Source organism: Panthera pardus, unplaced genomic scaffold, assembly GCF_024362965.1.
Source record: "Panthera pardus isolate Hobbes unplaced genomic scaffold, ASM2436296v1 HiC_scaffold_2, whole genome shotgun sequence".
NCBI classification, from domain to species: Eukaryota; Metazoa; Chordata; class Mammalia; order Carnivora; family Felidae; genus Panthera; species Panthera pardus.
This window is the reverse complement of record NW_026526765.1, coordinates 141,119,912-141,136,615: the sequence shown is the minus strand read 5'-3', so window position 1 is coordinate 141,136,615 and position 16,704 is coordinate 141,119,912. Positions and strand designations below refer to the sequence as shown.

The 16,704-nt window shown below is 33.8% G+C and overlaps 1 protein-coding gene across 6 annotated transcripts in view; it reads left to right on the top strand.

The window, feature by feature from the left end:
* Positions 1-16,704, top strand: part of DMXL1 (Dmx like 1) — a 133,935-nt gene that overhangs the window by 97,830 nt on the left and 19,401 nt on the right. For 4 of the 6 annotated variants that reach the window (XM_019469584.2, XM_019469587.2, XM_019469585.2 and 1 more), the window contains 4 exons: positions 2,193-2,255; positions 12,152-12,238; positions 14,592-14,713; positions 15,082-15,223. In XM_019469584.2, coding sequence (XP_019325129.1) covers positions 2,193-2,255; positions 12,152-12,238; positions 14,592-14,713; positions 15,082-15,223 — 414 coding nt within the window. The remainder of the gene's footprint in view (positions 1-2,192; positions 2,256-12,151; positions 12,239-14,591; positions 14,714-15,081; positions 15,224-16,704) is intronic. The other 2 variants (XM_019469586.2, XM_019469589.2) reach the window with 1 other exon arrangement.

Sequence of the window (16,704 nt, the reverse complement as noted above, 5' to 3'; positions counted from 1 at the left end):
ATACTTAGCATTCATCTGGTTATGTAAATATATTTGAATTAGCCAAGCCAGGAAACAAAATACATAATTTTTTGCAACTTAGAAAACTTGTGAAATATGTATCTTAGGAGAACATTGAAATCTAAGCCAACAATAGATAAAATAGATAGAATAAATAAAAGTAGTTTTATTTAACTTTCCTATCTTAAATATTTAGTATATGAATTACCATTAAACAGTTCAAGAAAATTTTGGGATAAGTAAAATTAAAAATGTAATGGATCAGAGACTAATTAATTAGGGTGTGTGCATTTGTGAGGTAATGTTTCTGATTTTATTTTAAATATATCTTTGAATAAAATAATGTATTACAAGTTACAGCATTTCCATAATAGTGAATAAAGCCCTCCTTCTTTATACACTTTATACCTGCTTACTGTGGAAAAAGTATGTTTACTGTGCTTGTTATTTCTTGGGTTTCTCTGACCTACCTTGTATAGGTATAGATGTACCAAATCATTTTTTGTACAAAAAATGTACAAAATCATTTTTTAAAGAACATGGCCATATTTGATTAATATAGTTGTAAATATAAAAAACATTTCTCTACTGCTGATATAGGGAATTTGGAATATATTTGGGAAATTAAATAATTCTCAAAACAAAATAAAAAATTGTTCACCACCAGATTGTCTAGTTGAATCCGGAAATAGAACCACTAAGGGAGGGGAGTAGCATAACTAAGCCAGATACATGAGGAAGAACAGCAGGGAAATGAGTACAACAACACCTTTTAAATTCCTTTGCTGTTTTACTTTGAGTTTTCTTTCAGAGTTCGATGATACCTTAAGAAAATTTTAATTTTTTTGTTAGTAATTAAATGCATGCTTATGAATGTTGGACTGAGAGAAAGCTTTGTAATTAGTGAGCTAAATATTTTCTCTGAATTTTAGGGGTTTTTTTCCTGCAAAGTTAATTTGGAATATTTTAACCGGTAGATCTTATTTACTTAAAACTTGTCATCATTAATGGTAGTTATTAGAAATTAATTGCTACTGCATTATTGTTTTATTCTTCATGTTTTATTCTTCACTTTTTAAAAATAGTGACATTTTAATAAAGAGAATATGAAAATGAAAACTTTGTATGGTGAACCACAGATGGGATGGAATTAAATAGAATATTAACTCTATAAAGTTAGTATAATGTTTAGTCTTTACTGGCAAGTTGATTAGCTTGTTCTTGATGTTAACAAAATTATCTTCCATGTCTTTTTTTTATAAAATGATGATTATATTTAAATAGTTTGAGTCCACGTCACTGTGACTTTTCATATAGTTAGGAAATAGATACATGACAGGCTCTGTATTTTGGATGGGAGAATTTTGAGATGGTTTCTTTATTCCTTATGTGTGTGAAAATGAAATTTTCTCCATCTGATGTTTAAATCCTGGTGTATGCTCAGATCTTTTCTTTTCCTATACTGCGTTTTTAAAATAAAAGATCTTTCCTTTTTATACTTGGAAATTGAATACAGATGGCTGCAAATGAACTATATCTGAATGATCCCCAGCCAGAAAAAAATACTTGACAGCTATCATCTTTGTCCCCACTTTGGATTTCTGTTTTCTTTCATTTTCTGAGAACCAGAGGTCTTGAACCAGTTTTTTCTAATATCCCCTTTTTAGCAGGATGTGTGCCTCCAAGCAGTTTATTATTTCTGGCTAAATCAAGAGAAGGAGAGAATTAGAAACCTAGAAATTAAAAGTTTCTAATCAGGAGGTTTTCCTGAGGAGTGAGGTACCATAATGGAGACAAGGCATAGTAGCATATGTGAAAGAGAACAATTTGACTTTAATTTTCAGCTGAGAGTACTGTGGATCAGTAGCTCTGAAATTTGTAATATTAAGAAGTTGGGGCTCAATTTTGCTTTAATGTCAACATTTCAAAATAAGTAAGTTAAAATTTCTTGCAAGGGCAAATAAAATTTATGGTGGTGGTTAATGAGTTCTGAGGGATTCAGTTTTGCCCAGCCTTATCCATGCACCTCCACATGTGCTTCTTTTAAGATGTATGAACTTGAAAAATAACAACTCAGTCCAGTGTTGTTTTCTAGTAAATTTAGTTTAAAATATTATAAAAATATCCCCGGTATTTTGCATGTTATATCTCGTCTTTACTCTTTGTCATGTGGTTATTCTTTCTTGATGAAGTCATTAGAGGACAACTGTGAAACCATCAAAAATTCTATGGTGGAGGAGCCAAACATCAATAAGGTACAAAATATCATTCAACTAAAATGAGAAATTGCATTCTTTCACAAGAAAAACACATTGTTTGCATTTGAGTTTTGAACCGGACTTTGTTTCCAGTGCAATTAAATTATTGTTCCCTCAGATTATTCTTACTTGATTTCAGTAGCTTAAATATGCAATCATAAAAATTGTTTCTGTTTTGTTAATAAGAGAATGCAATTTTAAAGAGAGTTGAATGTAACCTGTTTTGGCTACACATTTTTTTGAGTAAATGCTACTGAAGTTCTTAATAAGGTGTATTACAATAGCCATTGTAGAATTGTAGCAGTATTGTTCTGTTTTACAAGTGTCATTTTGGAAGTTAACAATGTCTTCTGTGATGTTAGTTCCTTAAAATATATCAGATGCTAAATGTAGCATTTATTGTGCTGGTAGGAATAGCACATAGCACATTGCCTTGTGTGTAGCAATTTCTGCTAACACTTGAGAACAGAGCAAGAATGGTAGGAATTGGTGTAATCATGAAATATCTCCCAAATGTTCTATGATCATATATTCAAATGTGAGTTTTATTAAATTGACATTTAACTCACTCATGTGTTTCTTACTCTGATTTTAAGACCATCTCAACAAAGTAATTTTTAGAGGAAAACTTTCTTGAAGATAATTTTTTAAGGTTACTAATTCCCCCTGCTAATTCTTTTCCAAAGAAATTCTTCTAGTTAAAATAAGAAAAATAATTCTGTATAATTAATAAAAAAGACTGATTAGCTGTCAAGTGTATATTATAACTCAAGTTTGGCAAAATAAATATATTTAGTCCATACTTTGGAAATGTCTACTGGCCTTTGGCAATTTTGAAAGAATATAGTTGAAACTTTTAATCAGTTAACAATAATTCCTTGCCTAAGTTATCATTAATTACTAGTCTGTACATTATCATGAAATCTCATCCAAATATTTTAATAAATACTAAATATTTATAATTATATTAATAAATTTAATAAATATAATCAGAATGTGGTATTTCTATAGTCATCACATTACATTCAAAGGTAGTCCTTCTGTGTGTTTAGTTAACATCAACCATTTTTGGCCAGGATTTTCCAAACATCTGCTATAATTTTGTTTTAAATAGCTTTATCGTGTATACCTGACTTAAAATAACTGCACATATTTATTAAAGTATAGTTTGATTAATCTTGGAGTATGTATACACTGGTAAAGCCATCACCACAACCAAGAAAATGAATATAGTCATCACTCCCAAAACTTTAATCTCTTTCTTACTCCTTTCTTTTTTTCATCTGTGCCTTCTTCCTGTACAAGCAGCTACCAATCTGCTTCTTCATATTATAGATTAGCTTGCATTTTCTGGAATTTTATGTAAATGGAATCATACAATGTATGCTTTTTCCCATAGCATAATTATTTTGATATTCCTCCATGTTGGATATTTCATTAATTCATTCTTGTTTATCGCTGAGGTGCGTTCATTGTATAGCTGTACCATAATTTGTTTATTCTTTTATGTGTGGATGACCACTTGAGCTCTTTCCATTTCAGAACTGTTTCAAATAAGAAAGCTCACATTAGTCATATACAGGTCCCTTTGGTGGGGCGTATGCTTTCATTTCTCTTGTGCAAATGCTTAGGAGTGGAATGGCCAGATTTTATTGTATGTGTGTGGTTAACTTTTTGAGAAACTACTCAAGTATTTTCCAAGGTGATGGTACCCTTTTATATTCCCAGCAGCAGTACATGGTATCTCAGTTGCTTTACCTCCTCACCAGGGCGTGGTATGGTCAGCCTTTTTATTTTAGCCATTCTAGTAGGTGTGTACTAGTTTTAATTTACTTTGACCATCTTCCGTGTGCTTTTTTATATCATTTGTATAATTTTTTGGTTGAAGTGTGTTTTCAAATGTCTTTTTTTTTTTTGATTGGGTTGTTTTCTTGACAGAGTTTTAACAGTTCTTTTTATTTTTTAAATAAGTGGTGTATCACATTTGCAGATATTTTCTCCTACTCGCATGTCTTTTGATTCTCTACAATTTCTTTTAAACTGAGAAGTTTTTAATTGATACATTGAACCTCATCAAAATTTGTTTTGTGTGTGGATGTTCTTTTTGGTGTCATATTTAAGAAGTCTTTGCCTAACCTAAAAATCACAAAGATTTTCTCCACCTCTGCTCTAGTGTTAGTTTTACAATTAGTGAAGACTACTTCCATTACCACAGCTGTCCAGTTAAAAACAAATCTAAAACTCTGCCCTACAAAGAAATTATAACACGAAGGCAGTGTTTAAATCCTACAAAAAATTTTTTTGAGTCAATTTTTTAATATGAGTAGAAAGTATAGATTGCAGTTGCTTTTTTCTTTTTCCATGTGTGTATCAGTTGTTCACCACTGTTTAATGAAAAAGTTATCTTTTCCTCCACTGAATTGCCTTTTCCTCCTTTTAAAAAAACCAGTTGACACGGTGCCTGGGTGGGGTGGCTCAGTCGGTTAGGTTAAGCGTCTGCTCTTTGCTGACAACTGAAAGCCTGGAGCCTGCTTTGAATTCTGTGTCTCCCTCTCTCTCTTTCCTTCCCTGCTCGCACTCTGGCTCCCTCTCTCAAAAATAAAGGTGAAAAAAAATTAACAAAACAAAACAGTTGACCTATGTGTGTTAGGGACTCTGTTTTGGACTATTGATCTATTTATCTTTATCCTAATCTCCCACTGTCTTACTGCACTGGCTAGAACTTTCAGTCCCATGTTGAACAGAAATGGTGAAAGCAGACATTTTTATCTTGTTCCTGATCTTGAAGAAAAGCATTGCGTCTTTTGTCATTAAGTATGCTGTATTCTATAGGGTTATTATAGATACCCTTTATAAGATTGAGGAGGTTTCTTTCTGTTCCTAGCTTGTTGAAAATTTTTAATCGTAATAGTTGCTGAATTTTGTCACCTCTCTTTTCTGTTGTTGTTACCACTGAGATGTTCGTATGGTTTTTCTTATTTTAGTCTGTAAATATGACTAAATACGTTGATGGATTTGTTTGATGTTAAACAAACCTTGCATTCTCTGGCTAAGCTTCATTTGGTCGTGCTGTATTTGTTATTTTTTTTTTATATATTGGTATATTTGTTAAAATTCTTGTTAAGATTTTTGCATTTATATGAACGAACATAAGTTTTCCTATAATGTTTTGGGGTTCTTTTTTTGGTTTTAAACTAAAGCTGGACTCAGAATGTGTTGGGAAATACTCTCTTTAATTTTTTGGGAAAAAAATTGTGTAGAATTAGTATTGTTTCTTACTTAAGTGGTAGAATTCACCAGAGAAACCATCTTGGCTTGGAGTTTTTTATCTACAAATTCAATTTCTTTTTTTTTTATTTATTTTTGAGACAAAGAGAGACAGAGCATGAACGGGGGAGGGGCAGAGAGAGAGGGAGACACAGAATCGGAAACAGGCTCCAGGCTCCGAGCCATCAGCCCAGAGCCTGACGCGGGGCTCGAACTCACGGACCGCGAGATCGTGACCTGAGCTGAAGTAGGACGCTTAACCGACTGCGCCACCCAGGCGCCCCCAAATTCAATTTCTTTAACATGTAGGGCAAGTCGGGTTATTTATTTCTTCTTGAATGAGCCTTAGTAGTCCATGTCTTTAAGAAATATGCTTCATTTGGGGTGTCAAATTTATTGGTATAAAATTATTCATAATATTCCCCTATTCTTTTAATATACAAGAAAATTTATGGTGATGTCACCTCTCATTTCACTGCTAATTTTGGAAACAAAATTACTTCTTGAGTATTTTTATTTCCTAATATTTAGAGTATTTGTTTTCTTTTGTATTCACTTGCCAGCTTCCCATTTCCTTCCAATATGCCTTTGATATTGTTTAGATCTCATTTTACTCTGCTGTATTTAATTATATCATTAGAGCAGTGCTGAAGTGCAAGCATTCAGCTTTACATCATAGAAGGTGATAGTAGCTGAAAATCACTAATGAGACCTAGAGTCTCACCTTAGCTTTTCTATAGCTCTGTTGTGGGACCTTGGGCTCTTTACGTCCTTGAAGCCTCATTTACCCTAATGTATAAAACTGGGGTGATAATTTTAAACGTGCTAACTGCTCTAATTAAAATAGTAGTGAAGTCCTGAAGTTAGTCTGTTATGTTCCTCTCTTCTTCAGTTCTTAAAGGAAGGTCTGCAGAACCCGAACATTTTTTAGATCATCACCTGTATAAAATGTTCTCTTTTTACAAATTGTGGTAAAATATACACGTAAAAATTTACCATTTTAGTTGTTTTAAGTGTATAGTTAAGTAGCATTAAGTACATTGACTTTGTTTGCGACCATCAGCACCAAACATCTGCAGAACTTGTTCATATTCCCAAACTGGAGCAGTAGCTCTCCACTTTCTCCATCCCACTTAGCCTAGCCCCAGCTAACTCCCGTCCTCCTTTCTGTCTCTATGAATTTTACTACTCTGGGTGTCTGTGTAAGTGGAAGCATAATATCTTTCGTTTTGTGACTGGCTCATTTGACTTAGCATAACATCTTCAAGCTTCATCCATGTTGTAGTATGTCTCAGAATCTCCTCCCGTTTTAAGGCTAAATAGTATTCCATTGTGTACATGTCACATATATTGTTTATCCAGTCATCTATCAATGGATATTTGGGTTGTTTTCATCTTTTGGGTGCTGTGAGTAATGTTGTTGTGAAAATTGATGTATATATCTGTTTAAGTCTCTGCTTTCAGTTCTTTTGGACACATACCCAGAAATGGAATTGCTGTCATCTGTGGTAATTCTTTCTTTTTTGATCTGTATAATCTCTTAAAATCTCTTCCAGTACTAATATTTGGATTCTTTTTTCCTCATGAATCCAGCCCAATCAGATTTTATTTTATTTATTTTTAAATTTACATCCAAGTTAGCGTATAGTGCAACAGTGATTTCAGGAGTAGATTCCTTAGTGCCCCTTACCGATTTAGCCCATCCCCCCTCCCACACCCCGTCCAGTAACCCTCTCTTTGTTCTCCATATTTATGAGTCTCTTATGTTTTGTCCCCCTCCCTGTTTTTATATTATTTTTGCTTCCCTTCCCTATGTTCATGTGTTTTGTATGTTCAAGTCCTCCTGTGAGTGAAGTGCTATGATATTTGTCTTTCTCTGACTAATTTCACTTAGCACAGTACCCTCTAGTTCTATCCACGTAGTTGGAAATGGCAAGATTTCATTCTTTTTTGTTGCAGAGTAATATTCCATTGTGTATATATACCATATCTTCTTTATCCATTCATTTGTCGATGGACATTTGCAGCCCAACCAGATTTTAAACCATGGCTTGAAACCTTTCATTAAGGTTTACATTAAACATACATTAAATTTTACATTAAGATAGTATTTATTGTGATTTTTTTTTTTACTTTGGTTTTATATTGTATGGCCTTTAGCAAATTAAATTATGTTCATAGCTCATACAGTTTCTCTGTTTTGAGCATATCATGTTTCCACTTCCTTTCTTTCCCACCTTAGATTTCATGATTCATCATTCTGAAAAATCCTCAACCCTTTTGTGCCATTCTCTCTATGGTGTATTTGCCTTGAAAATCCCCAAACCTCTTTACATGCAACTCTCTGTCTACTCTGTGCCTTTGTAATAGAACATGAGTTCACTCCTTGATGAGTCACAAACTGCATCAGGTTGCATTTTTGCACAAAGAAAACTTTATTAGCAGCAAATAAGGAGATTGTGAGGAATGGCTTCCAAAGCCATGATTCCTGGCACAAGAGTGGATGGGTTCCTTTTATTTGGGATTAGGATGAATATTTAGATAGAGAAGCCTTATCATCCTATGTAGGGGCGGGTATAAGGTCACACATGTGCCTTAAGGAAACGTGCCTATACACACATTGTATATTGTATAAGGCTTGTGCTCCTCCTTGGGCAGATATTTTAGTATTATAATGAGGGAAAGGTAGTGATGGGTCATTCTAGAGATCCCTCTATGGTCCATCTGTGTAGTCTGGAGTCAGGGGTTAAGTTCAGACTGGCCTGCCAGTCTTGTCAGGGCAGTTGCTACTGCCAGAGGGGCAGTGTTGACTTCTGTTTGCCTCAGTTAAGAGATAAGCTGGAAGGAAGAGCTTAAGGAAGAAAATATAGGACAAAGGTCAGTGAATACAAGCAAGTGGATAGTAAAGGTCACATCCTGGGGATTAGCTGGTGACATCTTCACCTCAAGAGCTGAACGTGGATGAAGAAAAAGCACAAACAGTGGGGGTTTGCCTTACTTAAAATTTATAGCCACAATTCCCAAATTACCCAACGATCAAAATAAATTACTCTGTAGTACTTGTTTTGTTTTGTTTTGTTTTTCATTCTCCCCACTTTTAATCTCTTTCCTCAAACTTCCAGTCCTCCTTGACTGTTTGCCACCGATGACCTTGTTCTGTCATCAAAATAAATGCAGTCATCGGGAATGTAGACTAATCTTTCCACCACCAAATCTTCTCCAAATGCAGATGTTTCATTAACTTCTCTAACAGTAGATAGACTGTCACTCTTTTGTCCAAAACCAGATCTTCCATTTGTACGCTGATCGTATGGGCTCTTAACCTACCCAAGGACTTTGCTTCAGTAGTTATCCCTCCTCCCCCACCTCCGTCTTCATTAATAAATATTTACCTCTCTGATTACTCTCTACATAAGCAAATATATTTTATTGTCTTTCTTTCAAATAAAAACCAAAAAACCTACCTTTGAATCGGTCTACTATCCCATTGCTTTAATTTCCCTATCTTGTGCTCCTCCTTGGGCAGATATTTTAGTATTATAATGAGGGAATATATATATATAGGCAATATAGGAATATATATAGGCAATTCTATAAATGAATTTTCCTATAAAGTCATTATAGAAGACTTAAAGAATAATGATGCAGAGACTCCCTGGAGGAACCACCCAGTTTAAGAAATAAAATATTATCAATTCATTTGAGTGCCTCTGTGAATCTTCCCCAATGGATTTACCTCCCTATTAACCATGTGTCTCTTTAAACTAGTTAAGTGTTATCTCCAGCCCACTACACTGAGATGTTACTAGTCAAAGTCACCCTTGACTCCCACTATGCTAAATTCAGTAGTTGGTTCTGTCTTCCTTTAATTCAGTGTTTCAGTATCTTTTGATACCGTTGACCACAGCCACCTTCTTAAAACTCTTGCTTCACTTGGTTTCTGTTAACATCATCTTTGATTATTTAGTATTCATACTTGGAAAATGTTTCTTGTTCTGTCTGTTTATTCTGTCAGTATTCCTCTTTCCTAAAACTACTTTCATTTCGAATTGACCTTTTGCCCCCTTTTTTGAAACATGGGGTATACCAGGACTTAGTTCTGTAACATTTTCTATTCCCTATTTTTACTTTCTCTTTGGTTTATCTCATGGTTTAAATATCCTCCATAGGCCGATAACTCTTAAATCTCTCTAGTCCAGTCATTTCCTGAACTCTGGACTTGACTTCTTGATCTAATAGCTACCTCACCCTGAATGTCAAGAGTAGAATTTTCTATCTTCTCATCTTTATCTAAATCCTTACTTTTCCTTCACTTTTGTCTCATTAAATGGTACCTTCACTTACCCAGTTTTTAGGTCTGAAAACTAGGAGTTATACTTGCTTTTTTTTTTTACTCTTACTATAATTTCATTCCATTAGCAAAATTTACCCTAATTCCAACCAACTGTCACTACCACCATTGCTACTACCCTAATTAAACCCACCTTTACCTCTTCAGCAACTAAAGTAGCCTGTTGACTGTTTCTGGCAACCATTCTCACACCCTTTATACTTTACCTCACAACTTGCAGAACTGTCTAAACCCTGCAGTGTCTTCCTAGCTCCAAAATAAAATCTGAACTCTTCATTGTGGCTTTTAAGACTCTTTGCAAACTGAATCCTGCCTGGTATTCAATCTCCAACCACTTGTCATTGTTTTCTAAATTAAATACGTAAGTTTTTGAGATGCTAAATACCATTCCTTCCCTCTCCCTCCACTTGATTTTAAAGCAGGTGATCTTGGGACCACAATATTAAGAAATAATGTTTTATTAAATAAAGATTTTGAGAGGACAGGCATGTATTTTCACATTGAAGAAGCTTTTTAAGTTTATGCCTGCAGGAGCCTTTTTCCCCATCAGGTAAAGTTGGAAAAAGCTCTGCAGCTAAAACTAGTATGTTTCCCCCCACCCACCGGTTACCAGCACATAACATACTCCTCCACTGCCTGCAAACATCATTTGTCTCTCTTTCCAATTTCTTCAAAATCTAGTAGTAGACACTTAGTATACTTTATTTTTTTAGTTTTTTTAAATGCTTATTTATTTTTGAGATATTGCAAGAGACAGAGTGCAAGCAGCAGAGGGGCAGACAGAGGGAGACACAGAATCTGAAGCAGGCTCCAGGCTCTGAGCAGTCAGCCCAGAGCCCAACGCAGGGCCGAACTCAGGAATCGTGAGATCACGCCCTAAGCTGAGGCCGGACGCTTAACCAACTGAGCCATTCAGGCGCCCTGACACTCAGTATACTTTAGATACCAGATATCATAGATAGGTCACTAAGTTGGGATTTTGTCATAAAATTACAGAATTTGAGATAAGATTTTTGTTAGAAAAGAGGTTGACCCCAAATCAACCAAAATGTTTGGCAAACACTGAAAATCTTTGGTTTGTTATCAGATTGTATTTTAGATTCGAACATCTTTGACATCATTACATCTAGTGACCAGGAGTTTAGTTGGCATAGGATTATTTGAGTTTTTATCTTAGGCGTCTCACCTTTGCAATTCAACAGTCTTTTATATTTGCCATTTAAAAAATACTGCTAATTCTACTCAGTTCTGTTGGTGAAACACTGGACAGGCATTGGTGATGTTTTTATCTAAACTTTGCAGGAATTAAATTTGTTATATTCTTATCTTAGATTAATAACGTCCGCACTTCTCAATGAGTTGTGAACCATTTTATACTAATTCATCTTAAAGAATGAAGGTTAGGGATATAAAATAAGATGAAACACTATCCTATATTAACATTTTTAATTCTTAATAATTGCCTTCTCTTTTTACCTCTGTTTATTTTAGTAAATACTGATTTATACAGTATTCTCTTCTGAGTTCAAAGGCCTTGTATATACCTTCTTTGGGGTAAGCTAAAGGTCAGATTAGTTCCCTCATCTAAAGTACATTGAATTATGGTTTATTCAGCTATTAAAATGACTACTGACCTAAAATGACTTACTGACCCTGGGGAAATTACTGTGCCTTTCAGGGTTTCAGGTTGTTTGTTTGTTTGTTTGTTTGTTTGTTTGTTTTTATAAATAAAAGCCGTTTTAGACCAGGATTCAGTAAGCTGGCCATATTTGACCTGTTTTTTACAGGCAGTACACTAAGAATGGTCCTTATATTTTTAAAAGGTTGTTCTAAAAAAAAAAGAAAAGATAAATATACAACAGTGATCTTCTATGACTTGCAAAACATATAAAAATATTTACTTTCTGACCTAATATTTATCAAAAGATTATAATACTAAGAAATAGGGTAAACAAATCTTGTTTTAATGATTAGAATGTCTTGATCCTTTAAAGTTAATTCATTGCAGTTAACTTATTGGGAACGTGAGCAATTAAGTTGTATTTTGTATCATCTGTCTTTTTATATATGAAAAGGCAAGCTTGAAAAAGTTTAAATTTCCCCGTTCACATGAGTTTTATTTTAGGGATGAGTATCATGTAAAACAATACCTTTATATATGAAATATTTAAAAAGTTTCTTTAATTTATGCAAGTATTAAATGACAGATTTGCATATATTATTTTTCCTGTGATTAAAATTACTATATTTTTATGTTCTATTTCCTTCTGTTTAGATAGAAGCAGACTTGGGATATCCTGGAGGTAAAGCAAGGATTATTCACAAGGAATCTGATATCATTACTGCCTTTGCTGTTAATAAAGTAAGTAGATAGACTTTTTTTCTTTGATGACTAAGTATTCATGGTTGAAGAAAGTCCCGTTTTGTCAGTTTATTCAGTATTAGTATTTTTCTGTCTGAAAGCTACTTCCCATTGCCTAAATTGCAATCTGAATAAGTTATTTTATTTTATAAAATGATTATATTGTTTGATAATTATATATTGCATATGTAGGAGATAAAATAATGTTTAATTACTACACAGAGAGAATATCAAGTATTTATATATGCAGTAGCCTTGAGAATTTTATAACACATTACAGCATTTAATCCAAAGAAAAGATTTTTTATTTTCCTTATATGAATATGTTGAATGTGATTACTAATATTAGATCAAATTTAAGCTTTTATATGACTTAGAGAAATTCTCTCTCTTTGACTTACAACCGTAGTAGCTGCCTAACTAGTGTTTCTTTTACATTCCTTAGTTTTCTACTCAACATCTTCCTCAAAAGTGTCTGTAAGCTACTTATTGAAGAGATATAACCTTAGATATACAGTAATGTAGGTCAAAAATTACTCTAATCATTTTCTTCTTTTCTCTTACCTAAATGCTTTACTGCACAATTTTATTTATACACACGCGCACAACACACACAAATATATATACTTATAAGTATGTATATCTTCTTTTTCAAGTATTCCTAATTTTAAAATAAGTTTTAAATATTATTTAGGTAAATATTCTATGGCATTACCCCTTCATTAATCATTTCACCAGTTGTTTCTCCATCATCCTATTCTGTGTCTTTCTTTCTATTTCTCCTAGGTAGTTCCTTTGTCATTCTGCCCTCATCTTTCCCTGTGTCTTTTGTCTCGTTTCTCTCTTCTACACACCCCCAAACAGTGACTGATTCTGTTGAAGACAAGCAAGTTTGGAAACAGCCCCTTAGCTAGGCAGTTCTCAGTTCTAATATCTATGTAATATGATATATTACAGCCTCTTTTTTTTTTTGGATGTATATAAGTAACAAAAAATGAACAATCATCCACATATATAAAATCTGTGTTCCACTATATAAGAATAGGGTACCTGTTTAATTTTTATTTCTCCTGATTTATTATTGTTTTACATCTTGCTAAATTTGTAGTTGAGAAACAATACCTTTTGCTTTAAATTGCATTATTTTAAAATGTTGATGAGATTGAACTTTTTCCCATTTGTTTAGTTGTGAATTATCTGTGTCATTTTTTCCCCGCATTCAAGCTAGCAAGTTAGCTTTTCAGTTTAACGAATGCTGTAAGACACAGACTCTTGGACCACAGACCATTACAGTTTATTACTAATAGCAGAAGTAGTATCCAGGAATATTAGCATTTATGCTCTGGTTCCCTGTGTTCAAATTACCACAGAGTGGCAGGGAGAAGGTCAAATGATAACTGCACAGAATGGGTTGTATGGTAAGGAAAGGAACATTGAGTTTAGGAAACCTAAATCTCTCTAATGAACATTACATATACCTGCCCTTTGATCTGGAGAGAGACACTGTAGGTATGTAGCCATCCTCCAGAACAAATAGCAGTCAGTAAGTCGCTCAGAAAAGATGGAGAAATGGAGGGACCCGTGGAGAATTCCTTATCCATTTATGTCTGGGATATTCATTTTTTTTGTTTTAGTTTGTATTAGCATTTTACATAGTGGAAATATTAACCTCGTTTTCTCTTTGCTGTCAGTATCCTTTCATTTTCTCTTTTAGAAGTGTATATTTTCAGTTCATAGATGGTTAAAATTTTAGGTCATTTAATCTCACCAGCATTTAATTTATGATTTATTCTGGCATACGTCCCCACTCTTTTTCTACTCCCTGCATCTCTTCTTTGTGACCATTTCTCAAATTGTGTTTTTCTTGTCTAGGACTGAAAAGCTTTAAGTGAAAGTGTTACTACCTTATTTGAATAATGCACCATTATTTTAGTGTGATGTTCCTTATTTCCCTCACCTTTTTCTACCTTCTAGAGCTTCTGTCTTTTTTCAACAGCTCCTTCAAATTTCTGAACTGTGTCAAAACCTTGGGGAGATTGTACCATACTAGCAAACTGGAAAGACAATGATGGGAGAAGAAATAAAGTAGTATATGTGTTACCATGTAGAGGAGGCTTTCTGTTAGATGCTCTTGAATTCTTTGAACATAAACATATCTCCAAGATCAAGCTGAAAATTATTACACTCAAGATTTAATTATTAGAATTAATTTTATAGAGTCGTTGGTGAAAATGCTATCTTTTCTGTATCTTAAAGTTACCATTTCTAGGAGCTATTTTGTAGTTTCCATTTTCAGAAGTAGCGCATATGCATGCTTTTTTATTTAAAAGTTACCATATGATTTGTTTTTCAGGCAAATAGAAACTGCATAGCAATTGCTTCAAGCCATGATGTTCAAGAGCTGGATGTTTCTGGAATTCTGGCTACACAGATCTATACTTGGGTAGATGATGATACTGAAATGGAAAACAAAGGGTACTTTTATACTTTGTTTTTATTCAGTAACATTGTGTTAAAAATGATGATATCCACAGGACTGTAACTTTCAAAAGATATTTAGAGGAATATTCCTAGATTGTAAATACAATGGTTGCCAATATGCAAAAGAGTGCAAAGGGGGTGGCAGGAACTTTAAAGAAAGGAATTGAGAGTTAGAAGAGAATAAAGTGAGAGGACCTAAAATTGTTCACATATGAAGTTACTGTCTTTGAGTTGGGGGTTAAGAGCTGAAGAAAATTAATTTTGGAGGGAAATAGAAAATCATATATTAGAGCTTTCATGTATAACAGAAGAAATGAAGAACTGATGGGATTGCTTTCATTCCGGTTGACATTCTTTTGTAGATCAGAAGATTTCTTGGTTATACATGCTCGGGATGATTTAACAGCTGTGCAAGGTACAACCCCATATACACACAGCAATCCCGGCACTCCGATCAATATGCCATGGCTTGGAAGTACACAGACCGGCAGAGGAGCCTCTGTGGTACGTCAAGTTAAAAATGTAGTGCATAAATGTCCTTTTTTCCCCTCTAGCTTAATAGAGTAGGGGTGATCTAAACATATTTTTGAAAAATTCCCAACTTTTTAGTAAGTCATAATTACTGGAAATTATAAATTTTGATTATGAAGAACATGTTTCCTCTTGAAAAAGATAAAATGATTTTAAATAAATAATTTAAAATACAAGGAGTTGCGTTTTATGTAATTATTTGGAACTTATTGGTACACATCAGCCTCAGCAAGCTAAGATCTAGGGTCAAATCCTGCTTTTTTTTTTTTTCAACATTTTTTTTCAACATTTTTTAAAAACTTTTTTTAAACATTTATTTATTATTGAGAGACAGAGAGACGCAGGGGACGGGTACACAGAGGGGGAGACACAGAATCCGAAGTAGGCTCCAGGCTCTGAGGTGTCAGCACAGAGCCTGATGTGGGGCTCGAAGTCACAAACTGCGAGATCATGACCTGAGCCGAAGTCAGTGGCTTAACCGACTGAGCCCCCCAGATGCCCCTGGGTCAAATCCTGCTTACCAGCTGTTTCTGTATAGACAGCCTGCTTAAGGATAGAGTTTACATTTTTCAGTGCCACAGGAAGAGTCAAAAGAAGAGTGGTATTTTGTGACACATAAAAATGATATGAAATTAGATTTCATTGTCTATAAGTAAAGTTTTATTGGAACATAACCACAGTAATTTGTTTATATTTTGTCTGAGGATTTTCTTGAGCCCTGAGTAAGATGTGATCCATGTGTAAACCTCCATGAGATTCTTTTATTAATACTTAATGATACATAGAGTCAGAGAAACCCAGCACCAGTAATTCTTTCAGTGGCTCTCTGGGGGTGAGGTTATTTTCAGTTTCCTAATTCCTACAGTATTCTTTCCTTGGCCTCCCCCACCAAACTTTTTTACTAAGGGTAATTATTTAAGTAAAGGCTTAATCATCTTTAATAATACCTGACAGTGTTTTATATTCATGTAGTTCTGTCAGTCATATAACCTTATTTTTTGTCATATAACCCTTTTATTCTTTGAGGTATCTGTTGAGATGGCTGTTATAACTACTCCTGCTTACCATTTTTTAGATGAAGGTTGAGTTCCAAGAAGGTCTAGTGATTTAACTTAGGTCATTATCTCAAATCTGTGGTAGAGCTTATTATATTAAAGTCTTCTGTTCCTCTTAGCTCGTGGATTTCAGGTAGGAGTGTTTTAAGTATTGAAGAATTTGAAAAGCAATATAGTAATTATTCAAATCAAATGACTTGGTCATTTATAGTTCATTTGTTTCAACTGACAGATATATTAAAATACATTAATTATAAAACTTACTGATATTACCATCTTTTAAAGGGAAACTTAAAGAGAATATACAAAATATAGACATAAAAGACCATTTTTCCAACTCCAGTTTCAGACAATGTATTACAGCTTTTCCTGTAACAGATTTCTTGCTGGTCTCTGATT